The 19,017-nt window shown below is 40.1% G+C and overlaps 1 protein-coding gene across 7 annotated transcripts in view; it reads left to right on the forward strand.

Moving 5' to 3' along the window:
* Positions 1–5,703, forward strand: part of PRKDC (protein kinase, DNA-activated, catalytic subunit) — a 220,035-nt gene extending 214,332 nt beyond the window's left edge. For 6 of the 7 annotated variants that reach the window (XM_077876997.1, XM_077876998.1, XM_077877000.1 and 3 more), the window contains one exon: positions 5,176–5,703. In XM_077876997.1, the coding sequence (XP_077733123.1) occupies positions 5,176–5,380 (205 nt within the window). In that variant the 3' untranslated portion in view covers positions 5,381–5,703. The remainder of the gene's footprint in view (positions 1–5,175) is intronic. The other variant, XR_013367489.1, reaches the window with a different exon arrangement.
* The last annotated feature ends 13,314 nt before the right edge of the window (positions 5,704–19,017 follow it).

Genomic DNA, 19,017 nt, shown 5'->3' on the forward strand with positions numbered 1-19,017 from the left:
CACAAAAACAAGGACTGAATAGATATCATGATGACACTAAACTCATACCTTTCAATAGTAACTCTGAACGTGAACGGGCTTAATGACCCCATCAAAAGGTGCAGGGTTTCAGACTGGATAAAAAAGCAGGACCCATCTATTTGCTGTCTACAAGAGACTCATTTTAGACAGAAGGACACCTACAGCCTGAAAATAAAAGGTTGGAGAACCATTTACCATTCGAATGGTCCTCAAAAGAAAGCAGGGGTAGCCATCCTTATATCAGATAAACTAAAATTTACCCCAAAGACTGTAGTGAGAGATGAAGAGGGACACTATCTCATACTTAAAGGATCTATTCAACAAGAGGACTTAACAATCCTCAACATATATGCCCCGAATGTGGGAGCTGCCAAATATATAAATCAATTATTAACCAAAGTGAAGAAATACTTAGATAATAATACACTTATACTTGGTGACTTCAATCTAGCTCTTTCTATACTCGATAGGTCTTCTAAGCACAACATCTCCAAAGAAACGAGAGCTTTAAATGATACACTGGACCAGATGGATTTCACAGATATCTACAGAACTTTACATCCAAACTCAACTGAATACACATTCTTCTCAAGCGCACATGGAACTTTCTCCAGAATAGACCACATATTGGGTCACAAATCGGGTCTGAACCAATACCAAAAGATTGGGATTGTCCCCTGCATATTCTCAGACCATAATGCCTTGAAATTAGAACTAAATCACAACAAGAAGTTTGGAAGGACCTCAAACACGTGGAGGTTAAGGACCATCCTGCTAAAAGATAAAAGGGTCAACCAGGAAATTAAGGAAGAATTAAAAAGATTCATGGAAACTAATGAGAATGAAGATACAACCGTTCAAAATCTTTGGGATGCAGCAAAAGCAGTCCTAAGGGGGAAATACATCGCAATACAAGCATCCATTCAAAAACTGGAAAGAACTCAAATACAAAAGCTAACCTTACACATAAAGGAGCTAGAGAAAAAACAGCAAATAGATCCTACACCCAAGAGAAGAAGGGAGTTAATAAAGATTCGAGCAGAACTCAACGAAATCGAGACCAGAAGAACTGTGGAACAGATCAACAGAACCAGGAGTTGGTTCTTTGAAAGAATTAATAAGATAGATAAACCATTAGCCAGCCTTATTAAAAAGAAGAGAGAGAAGACTCAATAAAATCATGAATGAGAAAGGAGAGATCACTACCAACACCAAGGAAATACAAACAATTTTAAAAACATATTATGAACAGCTATACGCCAATAAATTAGGCAATCTCGAAGAAATGGATGCATTCCTGGAAAGCCACAAACTACCAAAACTGGAACAGGAAGAAATAGAAAACCTGAACAGGCCAATAACCAGGGAGGAAATTGAAGCAGTCATCAAAAACCTCCCAAGACACAAGAGTCCAGGGCCAGATGGCTTCCCAGGGGAATTTTATCAAACGTTTAAAGAAGAAACCATACCTATTCTCCTAAAGCTGTTTGGAAAGATAGAAAGAGATGGAGTACTTCCAAATTTGTTCTATGAGGCCAGCATCACCTTAATTCCAAAACCAGACAAAGACTCCACCAAAAAGGAGAATTACAGACCAATATCCCTGATGAACATGGATGCAAAAATTCTCAACAAGATACTGGCCAATAGGATCCAACAGTATATTAAGAAAATTATTCACCATGACCAAGTAGGATTTATCCCTGGGACACAAGGCTGGTTCAACATGCGTAAAACAATCAATGTGATTCATCATATCAGCAAGAGAAAAACCAAGAACCATATGATCCTCTCATTGGATGCAGAGAAAGCATTTGACAAAATACAGCATCCATTCCTGATCAAAACTCTTCAGAGTGTAGGGATAGAGGGAACATCCCTCGACATCTTAAAAGCCATCTATGAAAAGCCCACAGCAAATATCATTCTCAATGGGGAAGCCCTGGGAGCCTTTCCCCTAAGATCAGGAACAAGACAGGGATGTCCACTCTCACCACTGCTGTTCAACATAGTACTGGAAGTCCTAGCCTCAGCAATCAGACAACAAAAAGACATTAAAGGCATTCAAATTGGCAAAGAAGAAGTCAAACTCTCCCTCTTCGCCGATGACATGATACTCTACATAGAAAACCCAAAAGTCTCCACCCCAAGATTGCTAGAACTCCTACAGCAATTCGGTAGCGTGGCAGGATACAAAATCAATGCCCAGAAGTCAGTGGTATTTCTATACACTAACAATGAGACTGAAGAAAGAGAAATTAAGGAGTCAATCCCATTTACAATTGCACCCAAAAGCATAAGATACCTAGGAATAAACCTAACCAAAGATGTAAAGGATCTATACCCTCAAAACTATAGAACACTTCTGAAAGAAACTGAGGAAGACACAAAGAGATGGAAAAATATTCCATGCTCATGGATTGGCAGAATTAATATAGTGAAAATGTCAATGTTACCCAGGGCAATATACACGTTTAATGCAATCCCTATCAAAATACCATGGACTTTCTTCAGAGAGTTAGAACAAATTATTTTAAGATTTGTGTGGAATCAGAAAAGACCCCGAATAGCCAGGGGAATTTTAAAAAAGAAAACCATATCTGGGGGCATCACAATGTCAGATTTCAGGTTGTACTACAAAGCTGTGGTCATCAAGACAGTGTGGTACTGGCACAAAAACAGACACATAGGTCAGTGGAACAGAATAGAGAATCCAGAAATGGACCCTGAACTTTATGGGCAACTAATATTCGATAAAGGAGCAAAGACTATCCATTGGAAGAAAGACAGTCTCTTCAATAAATGGTGCTGGGAAAATTGGACATCCACATGCAGAAGAATGAAACTAGACCACTCTCTTGCACCATACACAAAGATAAACTCAAAATGGATGAAAGATCTAAATGTGAGGCAAGATTCCATCAAAATCCTAGAGAAGAACACAGGCAACACCCTTTTTGAACTTGGCCATAGTAACTTCTTGCAAGATACATCCACGAAGGCAAAAGAAACAAAAGCAAAAATGAACTATTGGGACTTCATCAAGATAAGAAGCTTTTGCACAGCAAAGGATACAGTCAACAAAACTCAAAGACAACCTACAGAATGGGAGAAGATATTTGCAAATGACATATCAGATAAAGGGCTAGTTTCCAAGATCTATAAAGAACTTATTAAACTCAACACCAAAGAAAGAAACAATCCAATCATGAAATGGACAAAAGACGAACAGAAATCTCACAGAGGAAGACATAGACATGGCCAACATGCATATGAGAAAATGCTCCGCATCACTTGCCATCAGGGAAATACAAATCAAAACCACAATGAGATACCACCTCACACCAGTGAGAATGGGGAAAATTAACAAGGCAGGAAACAACAAATGTTGGAGAGGATGCGGAGAAAAGGGAACCCTCATACACTGTTGGTGGGAATGTGAACTGGTGCAGCCACTCTGGAAAACTGTGTGGAGGTTCCTCAAACAGTTAAAAATATACCTGCCCTACGACCCAGCAATTGCACTGTTGGAGATTTACCCCAAAGATACAAATGCAATGAAACGCCGGGACACCTGCACCCCGATGTTTCTAGCAGCAATGGCCATGATAGCCAAACTGTGGAAGGAGCCTCGGTGTCCAACGAAAGATGAATGGATAAAGAAGATGTGGTTTATGTATACAATGGAATATTACTCAGCTATTAGAAATGACAAATACCCACCATTTGCTTCAACGTGGGTGGAACTGGAGGGTATTATGCTGAGTGAAGTAAGTCAGTCGGAGAAGGACAAACATTATATGTTCTCATTCATTTGGGGAATATAAATAATAGTCAAAGGGAATATAAGAGAAGGGGGAAGAAATGTGTGGGAAATATCAGAAAGGGAGACAGAACGTAAAGACTGCTAACTCTGGGAAACGAACTAGGGGTGGTAGAAGGGGAGGAGTGCAGGGGGTGGGAGTGAATGGGTGACGGGCACTGGGGGTTATTCTGTATGTTAGTAAATTGAACACCAATAAAAAATAAATTTAAAAAAAAAACACCAAAAAGCATAAGGAAGAAAAAAAGAATAGATAAATTCATCAAAATTTAAAAATTTTGTGCTTTACAGGATACCATCATGAAAGTAAAAAGACAACCTCACAAGAATGGGAAAAAATATTTAAAAGTCATAGCTGATAAGGGACTTGTATTTAGAATACATTAAAAAAAAACTAACACTATAACTCAATAAAAAGATAATCCAATTTAAAAATGACCAAAGGATTTGAGCAGACATTTCTTTAAGAGGATATACATATGGGAAGATGCTTAAAATTATTATTACAAAAAAAAATTATTATTACAAATGAAATACCACTTCATACCCACTAGAATGGCTATAATAATAAAATGGCATACAGAGGTGCCTGGGTGGCACAATTGGTTGAGCGTCTGACTCTTGGTGTCAACTCAGCTCATGATCTCAGGGTTGTGAAATCAAGCCCCATGTTGGGCTCCACATTCAATACAGTCTCCTTGGGTCTCTCTCCCCCTCCCCTCCCCCTCCTCTCTTTCTCTCTGAAATAAATCAGTGTTTAAAAAAATGAAATATAGTACAATGTGGAAGAATGTGGAGAAATTAGAGCCCTTGTATGTTGCTATTAAGAATGTAAAATGGTGCAGCTGCCATGAAAAACAGTGGCAGTTTCTCAAAAAGTTAAATAGAATTACCATTTGGCCCTGTAATTCCACCCCTAAATACAAACCAAAGAGAAATGAAAGTGTACATTTACACAAAAACTTGTAGACAATTTTTTTTAATACTTACATTTAAATTCTGTTAGAATTTTTTTATTAGGTGAGCTTTATTTTTTAAAAAGAATCTCCACACCCAATAGGGGGACTGTTAACTACAACCCTGAGATCAGGAGTCACATGTCCTATCAATTAAGCCAACTAGGCACCTGTTGGTAGACAAGTTTTAATAGCAACATTATTCATGTTCTATGTTTCAACAAATCCAGTCTCTTGATTTTAAGGTTATAAGCCACAGAAAATATTCTATAAGTGATAAGAGGGAATGTTTGGATAAGATAGCCAGGAATGCAAGCAACAAAGGGAAAATAATGAATGGTTCATGTTTTTGTATTTGTTTAATCTTTTTTCCAGCGATGAGCTGTTCCTGGGCCATGAGAAGGCACTTGCCTTTGGAGATTATGTGGCTGTAGCACGAGGAAGCAAAGATCACAACATCCGTGCCCAACAACCAGAGAATGGACTGTCAGAAGAGGCTCAAGTAAAGTGCTTGATTGACCAGGCAACAGACCCCAACATTCTTGGCAGAACTTGGATAGGATGGGAGCCCTGGATGTGAAGAACTATGAGAGTCAGCAGATAAACAAGCATGAAAGTGGTTAAAGTATCTCCTAAACTTTCATCTATAGCCATCAATTTTCCTGAAGCACTGAAGGGAAGAAATCTATTTAGTGGCAAAGTCTTATAGCAGGAGTTTAATCAAGACCATGATGAATAAGTGAATATTGATATGAATGATTAGGTTACGATTATGATAGACTTAAAGTAGGAAAATCTACATCTAGGTTCATACAAGTATTAAATCAAGAATATAGCATATTGCAAAGTGCTACAACTTAGATAAACCAGCTCTCTTAATAAATGGTGTAAGTATGAACATTCCATGCAGTGTTCTCATTAGTAATTATGTTCATTGGAAATAAGACCCAGAAGACTTCATCACTAAGATTTTATGAGAGTGAAGCCAAAAGCATGATAAGGTGTTATATTAGTAGTATAGGAATCATAATGAATGATACAGCTTATAATACTTAGAAATGATTGCTTTTGATATTTTAGGGTATTTTTAGGCCATTTTCTTTCATTTTATTCTCTTCTAATTTAGACATTTCATGATAGATTTGTTCTCCAAAAGAGAAAGTATTTAGCAGAGAGGAAAAACCTTGGTCTTAGCACTCACTTTTGCTGTTCATATCCACAACAGGAAGGTAGATAACAGTGCTTGGCATCTCAGCCTCAGGATTTCTAACTTCAGGAATTGCAAGTATGATGATAGGGATAGCATACAGCATTTCAATTCTAGGGAAAAAAAACAAAAACTAAACAAACCCCTATTGGAACTGAATTCCTTATTTGGAGACAAAACATACATTCTAGGGGTGCCTGGGTGGCTCAGTGGTTGAGCGTCTGCCTTTGGCTCAGGGCGTGATCCTGGAGTCCCAGGATTGAGCCCTGCATGGGGCTCCCTGCATGGGGCTCCCTGCATGGAGCCTGCTTCCCCTCTGCCTGTGTCTCTGCCTCTCTCTCTCTCTCTCTGTCTCTCATGAATAAATAAATAAAATTTTAAAAACACACGTTCTAAAACAGCAAGATCAAATTATGAGACACAAAAATAGGTTCCTTTCCTTCACAGAATCTCTGCCTCTCCTCTAAGCCTGCACATACCTGAACTGTTTTCAGGTTGGCTCTGAGCTTTCTGTTACTGTTGGTCTTTAAACAATTATATTTGGAGACTTTTGTGTGCTTTTGAAAAATAATAAATTTAGGAACATGAAACATTAAAATTTCTCCCAAAGTAATATAGCTCTTATGTAGTTTCAAAAACAAAATAGTCACTTTATATTTCATTATACTAATTGTCATTTTGAGAAATACAGGTTGAATACATTATGACATTAAAAATAAACCATTGTATTCTCAACAAATGGTATCATAATCAAAGAAATTTCATCTCAAAAGAAAAATAAGTGATCATGTATGTGAAAATCCAGTAAACACATGATCTAGTAAATATTATTTGCTAAGCACAAAAACCAGAACAAACTACCTTGGTGTTGATTATATTTTCTATCACAACTTAACTAACCATTTTTGCTTATGTCTTGATAATGTGGGATGTATTCATTGACTAGATCCCATGTTAAAGGAAACCCTGTTTTTTAATGACTACTTTTCATGTCAGTAAAAATTCATTGTTACAAGATGACTGTGTATATGAGTCCAGTTTCAAAGCTGTCTACTTGAAATTGTATCCAAACCAATGAGAAGGCAGTAAAAAGTCACTATACAACATTCAGAGACATTTGCACAATGGCTCAGGATGGTAAATGACTATTACACATGCGGAACTACATGTCTAACCCATATCTTGTCTCTATACTTCAATCCTATGATTCTTGTCTGCATAAAGATACTTGTTTGGATGCAAGAAATAAAAGAAGACACCCATACTGATTATAAGGAAATATGAATAATAAGAATATTTTTGGGATCTTTCTCTATGTAGGATCACATCATCTGATAATAGAGATAGTTTAACTTCTTTTCTAATTTGAGTGCTTATGTTTCTTTTTTCCTGCCTAATTGCTCTGGCTATAACATTCAGTACAATATTGAGAACATGATAAAAGTGGATATATTTGTCTTGTTCCTGATCTTTAGGAGGACATTTTAATCTTTCACTGTTGAGTATCCTGTTAGTTCTGAGACATTTACATAAATGTCCTTTCATCTAGTTGATCAAGTTTCTTTCTGTTCTTAGTTTGCTGAGGTTTTTTTTATCATCATACAGTGTTGAGTTTTGTCAAATGCTTTATTTGCATTAATTGAGACAACCTGTGGTTTTTCTTTTTTGTTTATGAATGTGAATTATAATGAGTAGTATTAAGATGTTAAACTATCCCAGAATTGCTGGTATAAATCCTGGTTGCCCATAGTGAGTAATCCTTTTACTATGCTGTTGGATTCTGTTTGCTAGTATTTTGTTGAAGATTTTTGCATCAGAGTTCGCAAGGGATATTGGTCTCAAGTTTTCTTGTGAAACTTTTGTCTAGAGTTAGTATCAGAGTAATGATGGTCTCTTCAAATGAGTTAGGAAGTTTTCACTTCTCATATATTTTAGAAGTTTGAGAAGGATTGGTATTCTTTTTTCTTAAGGATTTTAAAAAATTTCTTAGAGAAAGTGTGCAGGTGGGGAGAGTGGCAGAAGGAGAGGGAGAGAATGCCAAACAGACTCCTCGCTGGTGGTGGAGCCCAACCTGGGGCTGGATCTCAGGACCCTGAGATCATGACCTGAGCAGAAATCAAGAATTGAATGCTTAACTGACTGAGGCCACCCAAGTGCCCCAGGATTGGTGTTAATTCTTAAGTGTTTTTATAAAATTCACCAAGGAAGTCATCTAAAGGCTAGCCTGCTCTTTGTTGGGATCTTTTTTATACTTATATTTTTGTCTTGGTTTTCTTTTTTAAAAAATTGAAGTATACAGTCTTTGGGAAAAACTTTCTTTTGAGGACCATTTGAATAGTAAATGGTTCTTCACCCTTTCATATTCAGGCTGGAGGTGTCCTTATATCTAAAATGAGTCTCTTGTAGACCACAAATAGATGGGTCTTTTTTTTTTATCCAGTCCAAAACCCTGCATCTTTTGATGGGATCATTTAGCCCATTCACGTTCAGAGTTACTATTGAAAGATATGAATTTAGTATCATCGTAATACCTATTCAGTCCCTGTTTCTGTGGCTTATTTCATTGGGCTTCCTCTTTCTTTTACAGGTCACCCTTAATATTTTTTGCAGAGCTGTTTTAGTGGCCACATATTCATGCAGTTTCTGCATATCTTGGAAGTTCTTTACCTCTCCTTCTATTCTGAATGAGAGCCTTCCTGGATATAGTATTCTTGGCTGCATGTTCATCTCATTTAGAACCCTGAATATATCCTGCCAGTCCTTTCTGGCCTGCCAGGTCTCTGTGGAGAGGTCAGCTAGCTGTTTATCTGATATTTCTCCCCATATAAGTTAAGAGTCTCTTGTCTCTTGCTTCTTTAAGGATTTTCTCTTTATCTTTGGAATTTGGAAGTTTCACTAGTAAATGTTGAGGTGTTGAACGGTTTTTATTGGTTTTGGTGGGGGGGGCCTATCTCCTGGATCTGAATGCCTGTTTCCCTCCCCAAATTAGGGAAGTTCTCAGCTATGATTTGTTCAAATATGTTTCTGTCCCTCTTGGCGTTTTCTGGAACCCCAATTATATGTAGATTTTTCCTTCCAAGGCTGTCATTTATTTCCGTTACCCTTTCCTAATGGTCTCCTAATTGTTTTTCTTTTTTCCTCAGCTTCCTTCCTTGCCATCAACTTGTCTTCTATGTCACTCTTTCTTTCACCTCATTAACCCTCATCGTTAGGACCTCCAGTTTGGATTGCATCTTATTTAATTGATTTTTAATTTCAGCCAGATTAGATCTAAATTCTGCAGTCATGAAGTCTCCAGAATCTCTAGAATCCTTTATGCTTTTTTTCCAGAGGCACCAGTTGCTTTATAATTATGTTTCTGAATTGGCTTTCTGTCATGGAATTATAATCCATATTCTGTGGCAGAGAGTACTGTTTCTGCTTCTTTCTTTAGTGGTGAGTTCTTCCTTCTAGTCATTTTGCTCAGTGGAGAGTGGCTGTGAGTGGGCTGAGTCAGTATCAACCACGACCTAAGTAAATTTCACTGTAGATGATTCTGGAGGCCAGAGACCAGAAAATGAAAACAAAGATCAGAACAAAATAAAAGGACCACTAAAGTGAAAAACAAATTTTATAACAAGGTAGTAAACAATAAAAGGCCAAAAATCCCAGAGAAGAAGGAAAAAAAAAAAAAAAAACCCCGAGTAAAAAGAGAAGAAATAAAAAAGGGGGGGGACTGGGAGATGCTGGTGGTGAAGAAGTTGTAGTGGAAGGAGAATGCAGTCTACCTGAGGGGTCCTAGAATGTGGTCCTCTTGGTTCTGCGTGTATTAAATTCTGTATGTTAGAAGATGCTCAATCCCAAATTTGTATAAAGCAACAATACTTGTAGAAAGCCCCTACACTGACCACTGAAACATAAACGAGATAAAAGAGGGAGGGGACATGAGAATGAAGAGAGAATATAATCTCAGAGAATGAACCAGCATGGTGTTCCACTTGGTTTCGGGTGCATGCTGGTCATGTATTAGAAGGTACCGCCATTGTAGAACAAACTGAGGCAGAAAACACAAAAACCCATATTTTGTATATCTCCCAAAACTAAATTGAATATGTTGGAATCCAGACGTGGAAAATATATCTACGACCTGTAATTGTAGAAATATGAAAGTCAAAAGAAAGAAACTTAAAAATAGGTGGTAAAATTTTGTAGTTAAGGTGGGAAAGAGAAAAAAATTGGAAAATTTCAGTCTGATATAAAAACGAGTTGTACTGGAAAAAGGACAGAGGGCAGCCCTGATGGCTCAGCAGTTTAGCCCAGGGCGTGATCCTGGAGACCGGGATTGAGTCCCACATCGGGCTCCCTGCATGGAGCCTGCTTCTCCCTCTGCCTGTGCCTCTCTCTCTCTCTCTCATGAATAAATAAAATCTTTTAAAAAGGTGGGGGGAAGGAGGGATACCCTCTAGTTCTATATACTGTAAATCCCTCAACTTCCCCTGGAGCTTTCCAGCGCTGATTGGTCAAGAACTTGCTCTTCCCCTGTCCTTCCAACTGGTCTTGGGGAGGGGCTCCTGTGCTGATTCTCAGGTGTGTGCACCTGGAGAGATGCTGCACCACCCCCCACCGGGTGCCAGGATCAGTGGGAGCTGTTTACCCCGTGAGGCCTCTGTCCCCTGGGGCCCTGCCTTTCCCGGGCACTAGGTGACATGAGGAACACCACCACTGGTGGTGGCCAGGTCTCCAGCTCTGGAGTCAGCTCCCTGCAGTAACTACCGCAACTTCAATCAGGACTGGCCAATGCTCCCAGGGGGGATGCAGGATGATGGGCTTTGTCTGCTCGGTGACCTGGGATCCAGGGCCCTGTGCTACTAGAATAGCCCTACCAGGGAGTGCAGCTCCTAAAGGCAGCAGAGCACAGACGCCTCAGTCGAGCTGCCTGGCCTGACCAACTGGCTTCTGCCAGATGCCCCGCCAATCCTATACAGAGATCAGTCCGCGCAATGTGGGAGCTGCCACGTATGTAAATTAATTAATAAGCAAAGTAAAGACATACTTAGATAATAATACACTATAGTAGGAGACTTCAACATGACAGTTTCTGCAAATGACCAATCTTCTAACATCACCAAAGAAACAAGAGCCTTAAATGATACACTGGACCAGATGGATTTCACAGATGTATACAGAACTTTCCATCCGAACGCAATGGAATTCTCAAGTGCACATGGAACTTTCTCCAGAATAGACCATATACTGGGTCCAAATCAGGTATCAACTGATACCAAAAGATTGGGATTGTCCCCTGCATATTTTCAAACCACAATGCTTTGTAACTAGAACTCAATCACAAGAAGAAATTTGGAAGAATCTCAAACATATGGACGTTAAAGAACATCCTACTAAAAGATGAATGGGTCAACCAGGAAATTGGAAAATTAAAAAAATTCATGGAAACTAATGAAAATGAAGATACAACTGTTCAAAATCTTTGGGATACAGCAAAAGCAGTCCTAAGAGGAAACTACATCGCAATACAAGCCTCCTGCAAAAAATTGGAAAAAACTCAAATGCACAAGCCAACCTCCCACTTAAAAGAACTGAAGAAAGAACAGCAAATAAAGCCTACACCAAGCAGAAAAAGAGAGTTAATAAAGATTCGAGCATAACTCCCTGAAACAGAGACCAAGAAGAACTGTAGAACAGATCAACAAAATCAGGAGCTGGTTCTTTGAAAGAATTAATAAGATAGATAAACCATTAGCCAGCCTTATTAAAAAGACTCAAATTAATAAAATCATAATGAAAGAGGAGAGATCACAACCAATACCAAGGAAATACAAGCGATTTTGAAAATGTATTACGAGCAGCTATACGCCAAAAAATTAGGCAATCTAGGAGAAATGGATGCATTTCTGGAAAACCACAAATTACCAAAACTGGAACGGGGAGAAATAAAACCTGAACAGAACAATAACCAACGAGGAAATTGAAGCAGTCATCAAAAACCTCCCAAAACACAAGTTCAGGGCCAGATGACTTCCTTTCCCAGGGGAATTCTATCAAACATTTAAAGAAGAAATAATACCTATTCTAACACTTCCGAAGGAAGGGACGGAATACTCCCAAACTCGTATTATGAGGTCAGTGTCACCTTAATTCCAAAACCAGACAAAGACCCCAGCAAAAAGGGGAATTATAGGCCAATATCCCTGATGAACACAGATGCAAAAATTCTCACCAAGATACTAGCCAATAGGATCCAACAGTACATTAAGAAGATTATTCACCATGACCAGGTGGGATTTATCCCTGGGATGCAAAGCTGGCTCAACATTCATGAAACAATCAACGTGATAGATCATATCAACAAGAGAAAAAACAACCATATGGTCCTCTCAATAGGTGCAGAGAACGTATTTGACAAAATACAGCATCCATTCCTGATCAAAACTCTTCAGAGTGTAAGGATAGAGGGAACATTCCTCAGCATCGTAAAAGCCATGTCCAAAAAGCTCACAGCACATATCATCATCAACGGGGAAACACTGAGAGCCTTTCCCCTAATATCAGGAACATGACAGGGATATCCACTCTCACCACTGCTATTCATCATAGTACTGGAAGTCCTGGCCTCAGCAATCAGACAACAAAAAGACATTAAAGGCATTCAAATTGGCAGAGAAGAGGTCAAACTCTCCCTCTTTGCAGATGACATGATACTGTACATAGAAAACCCAAAACACTCCACCCCAAGATTGCTAGAATTCATACAGCAATTTGGCAATGTGGCAGGATACAAAATCAATGACCAGAAATCAGTGGCATTTCTATAAACTAACAATGAGACTGAAGAAAGAGAAATTAAGGAGTCAACCCCACTTACAATTGCACCCAGAAGCCTAGGATACCTAGGAATAAACCTAACCAAAGAGGTAAAGGATCTATACCCTAAAAACTATAGAACACTTCTGAAAGAAATTGAGGAAGACACAAAGAGAGGGAAAAATATTCCATGCTCATGGATTGGAAGAATTAATACTGTGAAAATGTCAATGCTATCCAGGGCAATTTACACATTTAATGCAATCCCTATCAAAATACCATGGACTTTCTTCAGAGAGTTGAAACAAATAATCTCAAGATTTGTGTGGATTGAGAAAAGACCCGAATATCCAGGGGAATATTGAAGAAGAAAACCAGCACCGGAGGCATCACAATGCCAGATTTCAGGTTGTACTACAAAACTGTGATCATCAAGACAGTGTGGTACTGGCACAAAAACAGACACATAGATCAACGGAACAGAATAGAGAATCCAGAAATGGACCCTCAACTTTACAGTCAATATTTGACAAAGCAGGAAAGACTATCCACTGGGGAAAAGAATCTCTTCAGTAAATGGTGCTGGGAAAATTGGACAGCCATGTGCAGAAGAATGAAACTAGACCATTCTCTTACGCTATACACAAAGATAAACTCAAAAAGGATGAAGGATCTAAATGGGAGACAAGAATCCATCAAAATCCTAGAGGAGAACACAGGCAACACCCTTTTTGAACTTGGCCACAGCAACTTCTTGCAAGATACATCTATGAAAGCAAGAGAAACAAAAGCAAAAATTAATTATTTGGACTTCATCAAAATAAAAAGCTTCTGCACAGCCAAAGGAACAGTCCACAAAACTAAAAGCCAACCTACAGAATGGGAGAAGATATTTGCAAATGACCTATCAGATAAAGGGCTAGTCTCCAAGTCTCCAAGATCTATAGAGAACTTATTAAACTCAACAGCAAAGAAACAATCCAATCCTGAAATGGGCAAAAGACATGAACAGAAATTTCCCAGAGGAAGACACAGACATGACCAGCAAGCACATGAGAAAATGCCTCACATCATTGGCCTTCAGGGAAATACAACGCAAAACCACAATGAGATACCACCTCACACCAATGAAAATGGTGTAAATAACAAGACAGGAGACAACAAATGTTGGAGAGGATGTGGAGAAAGGGGAACCCTCTTACACTGTTGGTGGGAATGTGAATTGGTGCAGCCACTCTGGAAAACTGTGTGGAGGTTCCTCAAACAGTTAAAAATAGACCTGCCCTATGACCCAGCTATTGCACTGCTGGGGATTTACCCCAAAGATACAGATGCAGTGAAAATCAGGAACACCTGCAACCCCACTGTTTATAGCAGCAATGTGCACAATAGCCAAACTGGAAGGAGCCTCAGTGTCCATCAAAAGATGAATGGATAAAGAAGATGTGGTCTATGTATACAATGGAATATTCCTCAGCCATTAGAAATGACAAATACCCACCATTTGCTTCGACGTGGATGGAACTGGAGGGTATTATGCTGAGTGAAGTAAGTCAAACGGAGAAGGACAAACATTATATGGTCTCATTCATTTGGGGAATATAAAAATTAGTGAAAGGGAATAAAGGGGAAAGGAGAGAAAATGAGTCAAAATATCAGTGAGGGTGACAAAACATGAGAGACCCTAACTGAGAAAGGAACAAGGGCTGGTGGAAAGGGAGGTGGGCGGGGATTTAGGGTGACTGGGTGACCGACACTGAGGGGGGCACTTGGCAGGATGAGCACTGGATGTAATGCTATATGTTGGCAAATTGAACTCCAATAAAAATAATTTTTTTTAAAAGAAAGCTGGCTTGAAGGCATACATACTTCTGAGAGTTGAGGCAATGGCTTGTCCCTTGCGCATCCACACTACCTGGAGACTTAGCTTAACACACTTCTGAAATATGCCTGACAGAAATTGTGTGAGAGGCAAGTGACTTGCTGTAGAACTGGAAGGTTTGCATCTCCGAGTTCAATACAGCGCTTTCCATAAAACCTCCTCACGTAGAATGGAGTTGCTCTAACTCTAATAGGAGAGAGGGTAGTAGAAAGCTGGCTTCAAGCCACACTTCTGAGAGTTGAGCACTGTGCTATCCCTCACGGGTCCACACTCCTTGTGCACTTAGCTCCTAACTCCTTGATATTCGATGGTAGACAGTAGTTGTGTGAAAGGCAAGTGGCAAATTGCCTGCCAAGAAGTCTTGTGGCTTGAGTTCAACACAGTACTATCCTTGAAACCTCACCGAGATTTCACCTAGATTCTAAGTGCAAAAGGAGAGATGCTTGTTGAAAGCTGGCTTCAATGCATACATACTTATGAGAGTTGAGCCAATGGCTTGTGCTTGCTCATCCACACTACCTGTATACTTAGCCTCTAACACCCTTCAGTATGATGCCTGACAGAAATTGTGTCAGAGGCAAGTGACTTCCTGTAGAACTGGATGGGTTGTGACTCTGAGTTCATTACAGCACTTTCCATAAAAGCCTCTCACATAGAATGGAGCTTGCTTCGAACTCCCCCAAGAGAGAGACTAGTTGAAAGTTGGCTTCAAGCCACACTTACTTCTGAGAGTTGAGCACCCATGCTGTTCCTCATGGCTGCACACTGCAATTGGAGTTAGCTTCTAACTCCCTTATGTTAGATGCTTCTCAGAAGCTGTGTGAGAAAAGAGTGCAGAGCTGCAGGACCAGATGGCATGTGTCTCTGAGTTCTTTACAGCTTTTTCCATGGAATGTCCTACGTGAAAATGGCGTTAACCTCTAAATCTCAAATAAGTCTACTTGTAAACTCACATCAAGGCATCGTTACTTCTCAGAGTTGAGCATGGTGTTGTCCCTCGCAGTTCCAAACTGCCTGTGGTTTTAGATTAAACAACAACCTCATTTTAGATGATGACAGAAGCTCCATGAGAGGCAAGTGTCAAGCTACCAGCCCGGAAGGCTTGGGTCTCTGAGTACATTACAGGGCATTTCATGCAACCTGCTCACCTAGAATGGTGGCAAGTTCTTACTAGTATAGTAGCAAAGGTAGTTAAAGCTGGCTTCAAGACATAGCAATTTAAATTGAGCAAAGGACCTGTCCCCTGATTTTCCACAATACCTGTATACATCGATTCTAACTCCCTTATATTAGACACATGACAGACTGTGAGGCAATTGGCAAGCTGCAGAACAGGAAGGAGGCCATTGTCGAGTTCAAGAAAGCACTTTCCATTAACCTGCTCACTTAGAATGGAGCTTACTTTGAACTCTTATAGGAGAGAGACTAGTTGAAAGCTGGCTTCAAGCTGTATTTACTTCTGAGAGTTGAGCAACCACCATATCGCTCATGACTCCACACTGCCTGTGGGTATTATAGCTTCTTACTCTATACCCACATGTTAGATGCCTGACAGAACTTGTGTGAGACACTACTGGCAATTTGGAGGCCCAGAAATCTTGAGCCTCCAGGTTCAGAACAGCACTTTCCTTGAGAAATGAGCTAGGATGAGCTAGGTTGTAACTTCTATAAGAAAAGGAGTAATTGATACCTGGCTTCAAGGCAAAGTTATTTCTGAGAGTTGAGATCCTTGCCTGTCCCTCAAGGATACACGTTGCCTCTAAGTTTAGTTCTAGAACACTGATGTAGATGCTTGAGAGTTGTGTGAGAGGCAACGGGCAAAATGCTACCCTTCTAACATATGTAAAATGCCTGACAGAATTTCTGTGAGAGGCAAATGACTAACAGTAGAACTGGAATGTTTGCGTCACAGAGTTCAACACAGCGCTTTCCATAAAACCTCCTCACTTAAAATGGAGCTTGCTTCAAACTCTCATAGAAGAGAGGCTAGTAGAAAGCTGGCTTCAAGCCACACTTACTTCTGAGACTGAGCACCTGAGCTATCCATCGAGGTTCAACACCCCCTGTGCACTTAGCTCCTATATCCTTGATGTTCAATGCATGACACAACCTGTGTGAGAGGCGAGTTGTAAATTGCCTGCCAGAGGTCTTGTGTCTCGAACTCAAAACAGTAGTTTCCTAGAGTTGAGAGTTGAGAGCTGAGGTCACCGAGAGTTGAGCTAAGTTCTAATTGCAATAGGAGAGAGGCAGTTGAAAGCTAATTACAAGGCATAAATACCTCAGAGGGTTGAGCCAATGACGTGACCCTCTGGCATGCGCACTCCCTGGAGACTTAGCTTTTAACACCCTTCTATATGATGCCTGACAGAAATTCTGTGAGAGGCAAGTGACGTCCTGTAGAATTGGAAAGTTTGCATCTTCGAGTCCAACACAGCGCTTTCCATAAAATCTCCTTCACATAGAATGGAGTTTGCTACAAACTCTCCTAAGAGAGAGGTTAGTTGAAAGCTGGCCCACCATTTGTTTCAACATGGATGGAACTGGAGGGTATTATGCTGAGTAAAATAAGTCAATCGGAGAAGGACAAACATTATATGTTCTCATTCATTTGGGGAATATAAATAATAGTGAAAGGGAATAGAAGGGAAGGGAGAAGAAATGGGTAGGAAATATCAGAAAGGGAGACAGAACATAAAGACTCCTAACTCTGGAAAATGAACTAGGAGTGGTGGAAGGGGAGGAGGGTGGGGGGTGGGAGAGAATGGGTGACGGGCACTGAGGGGGGCACTTGGGATGAGCACTGGGTGTTATTCTGTATGTTGGCAAATTGAACACCAATAAAAAATAAATTTATTATTTAAAAAAAAAGAAAAGAAAGCTGGCCTCAAGCCACACTTACTTCTGAGAGTTGAGCACCCATGCTATCTCTCGCGGCTCCAAAAGCATGGGGAGTTAGCCTCTAACTCCCTTGTGTTAGATGCTTGTCAGACGCGGTGTGAGAAAAAGTAGACAGCTGCAGGACCAGAAGGCAAGTGTCTCCGACTTCAATACAGCTTTTTCCAAGGAACGTCCTAACGTAGAACGGCGTTAAACTCTCAATATCAAACACACAAGTCTACTTGTAATCTCGCTTCAAGGCATAGTTACTTCTCAGAGGTGAGCACAGGTGTTCTTCCTCGCACTTCCTAACCACCTGTGGTTTTAGATTCAAACGTCTTCATTTTAGATACTTGTCAGAAGCTGCGTGAGAGGCAAATATCAGGCTACAGGCCTGGAAGGCTTGTGTCTCTGAGTACACTACAAGGCATTTCATGAAACCTGATCACCTAAACGATGGAAGTTTTTTACTAGCATATTATCTAAGCTAGTAGAAAGCTAGCTTAAAGCCACCCTTACTTCTGAGAGTTGAGCACCTGACCTCGCGGCTCCACACTCCCTGTGCACTTAGCTTCTACAGACTTGATGTTCAATACCTGACGCCAATCGTGTGAGAGGCGAGTGGTAAATTGCCTTCCCAGAAGTTCTGTGTCTCAAACTCAATACAATATATTCCTGAAACCTCCTCAGCCAGAGTTGTTATGTTCTAATTGCAATAGGAGAGAGACGAGTTGAAAGCTGGCATCAAGGCATACATATTTCTGACAGTTAAACCAATGACTTGTCCCCCTGGCATGCACACTCCCTGGATACCTAGCTTTTAACACCCTTCTGTATGATGCCTGACAGAAATTGTGTGAGAGGCGAGTGGCTTCTAGTTAAACTGGAAAGATTATGTCTCCAAGATCAATACACCACTATCCATAAAACCTGCTCACTTAGAATGGAGTAGGCTTTTAAATCTTCTAATACAGAGGCTAGTCGAGAGCTAGCTTCAAGCCACACATACTTCTTAGAGTTGAGTACAATACCTACACCTCCCGGCTGCACTCTATATGTGCACTTCGCTTCTAACTCCTTAATATTTAATGCCTGCCACATATTGTGTGAGAGGCTAGTGGCAAATTGCCTACCCAGAAGTCTTGTGTCTTGAGTTCAATACAGTACTTTCCTTGAAACGTCCTCACAAAGAGTTGAGCTAGGATTTACCTGCAATAGAAGAGACAAGTGAAAGCTGGCTTGAAGGCCTAAATACTTCTGAGGGTTGAGCCCTTGGCATTTCCCTCTCCCATTCACAATACATGTATACTTAGCCTCTGGCAGCCTTCAGTATAATACCTGACAGAAATGGTGTAGGAGGCAAGTCTCGTCATGCAGACCTTGAATGCTTGCGTCTCCAGGCTGAACACAGTGCTTTCAAAAACTTCCTGACCTTGAATGGAGTTTGCTT

This window comes from Canis aureus, chromosome 28 (genome assembly GCF_053574225.1).
Source record: "Canis aureus isolate CA01 chromosome 28, VMU_Caureus_v.1.0, whole genome shotgun sequence".
Classification (NCBI taxonomy): domain Eukaryota; kingdom Metazoa; phylum Chordata; class Mammalia; order Carnivora; family Canidae; genus Canis; species Canis aureus.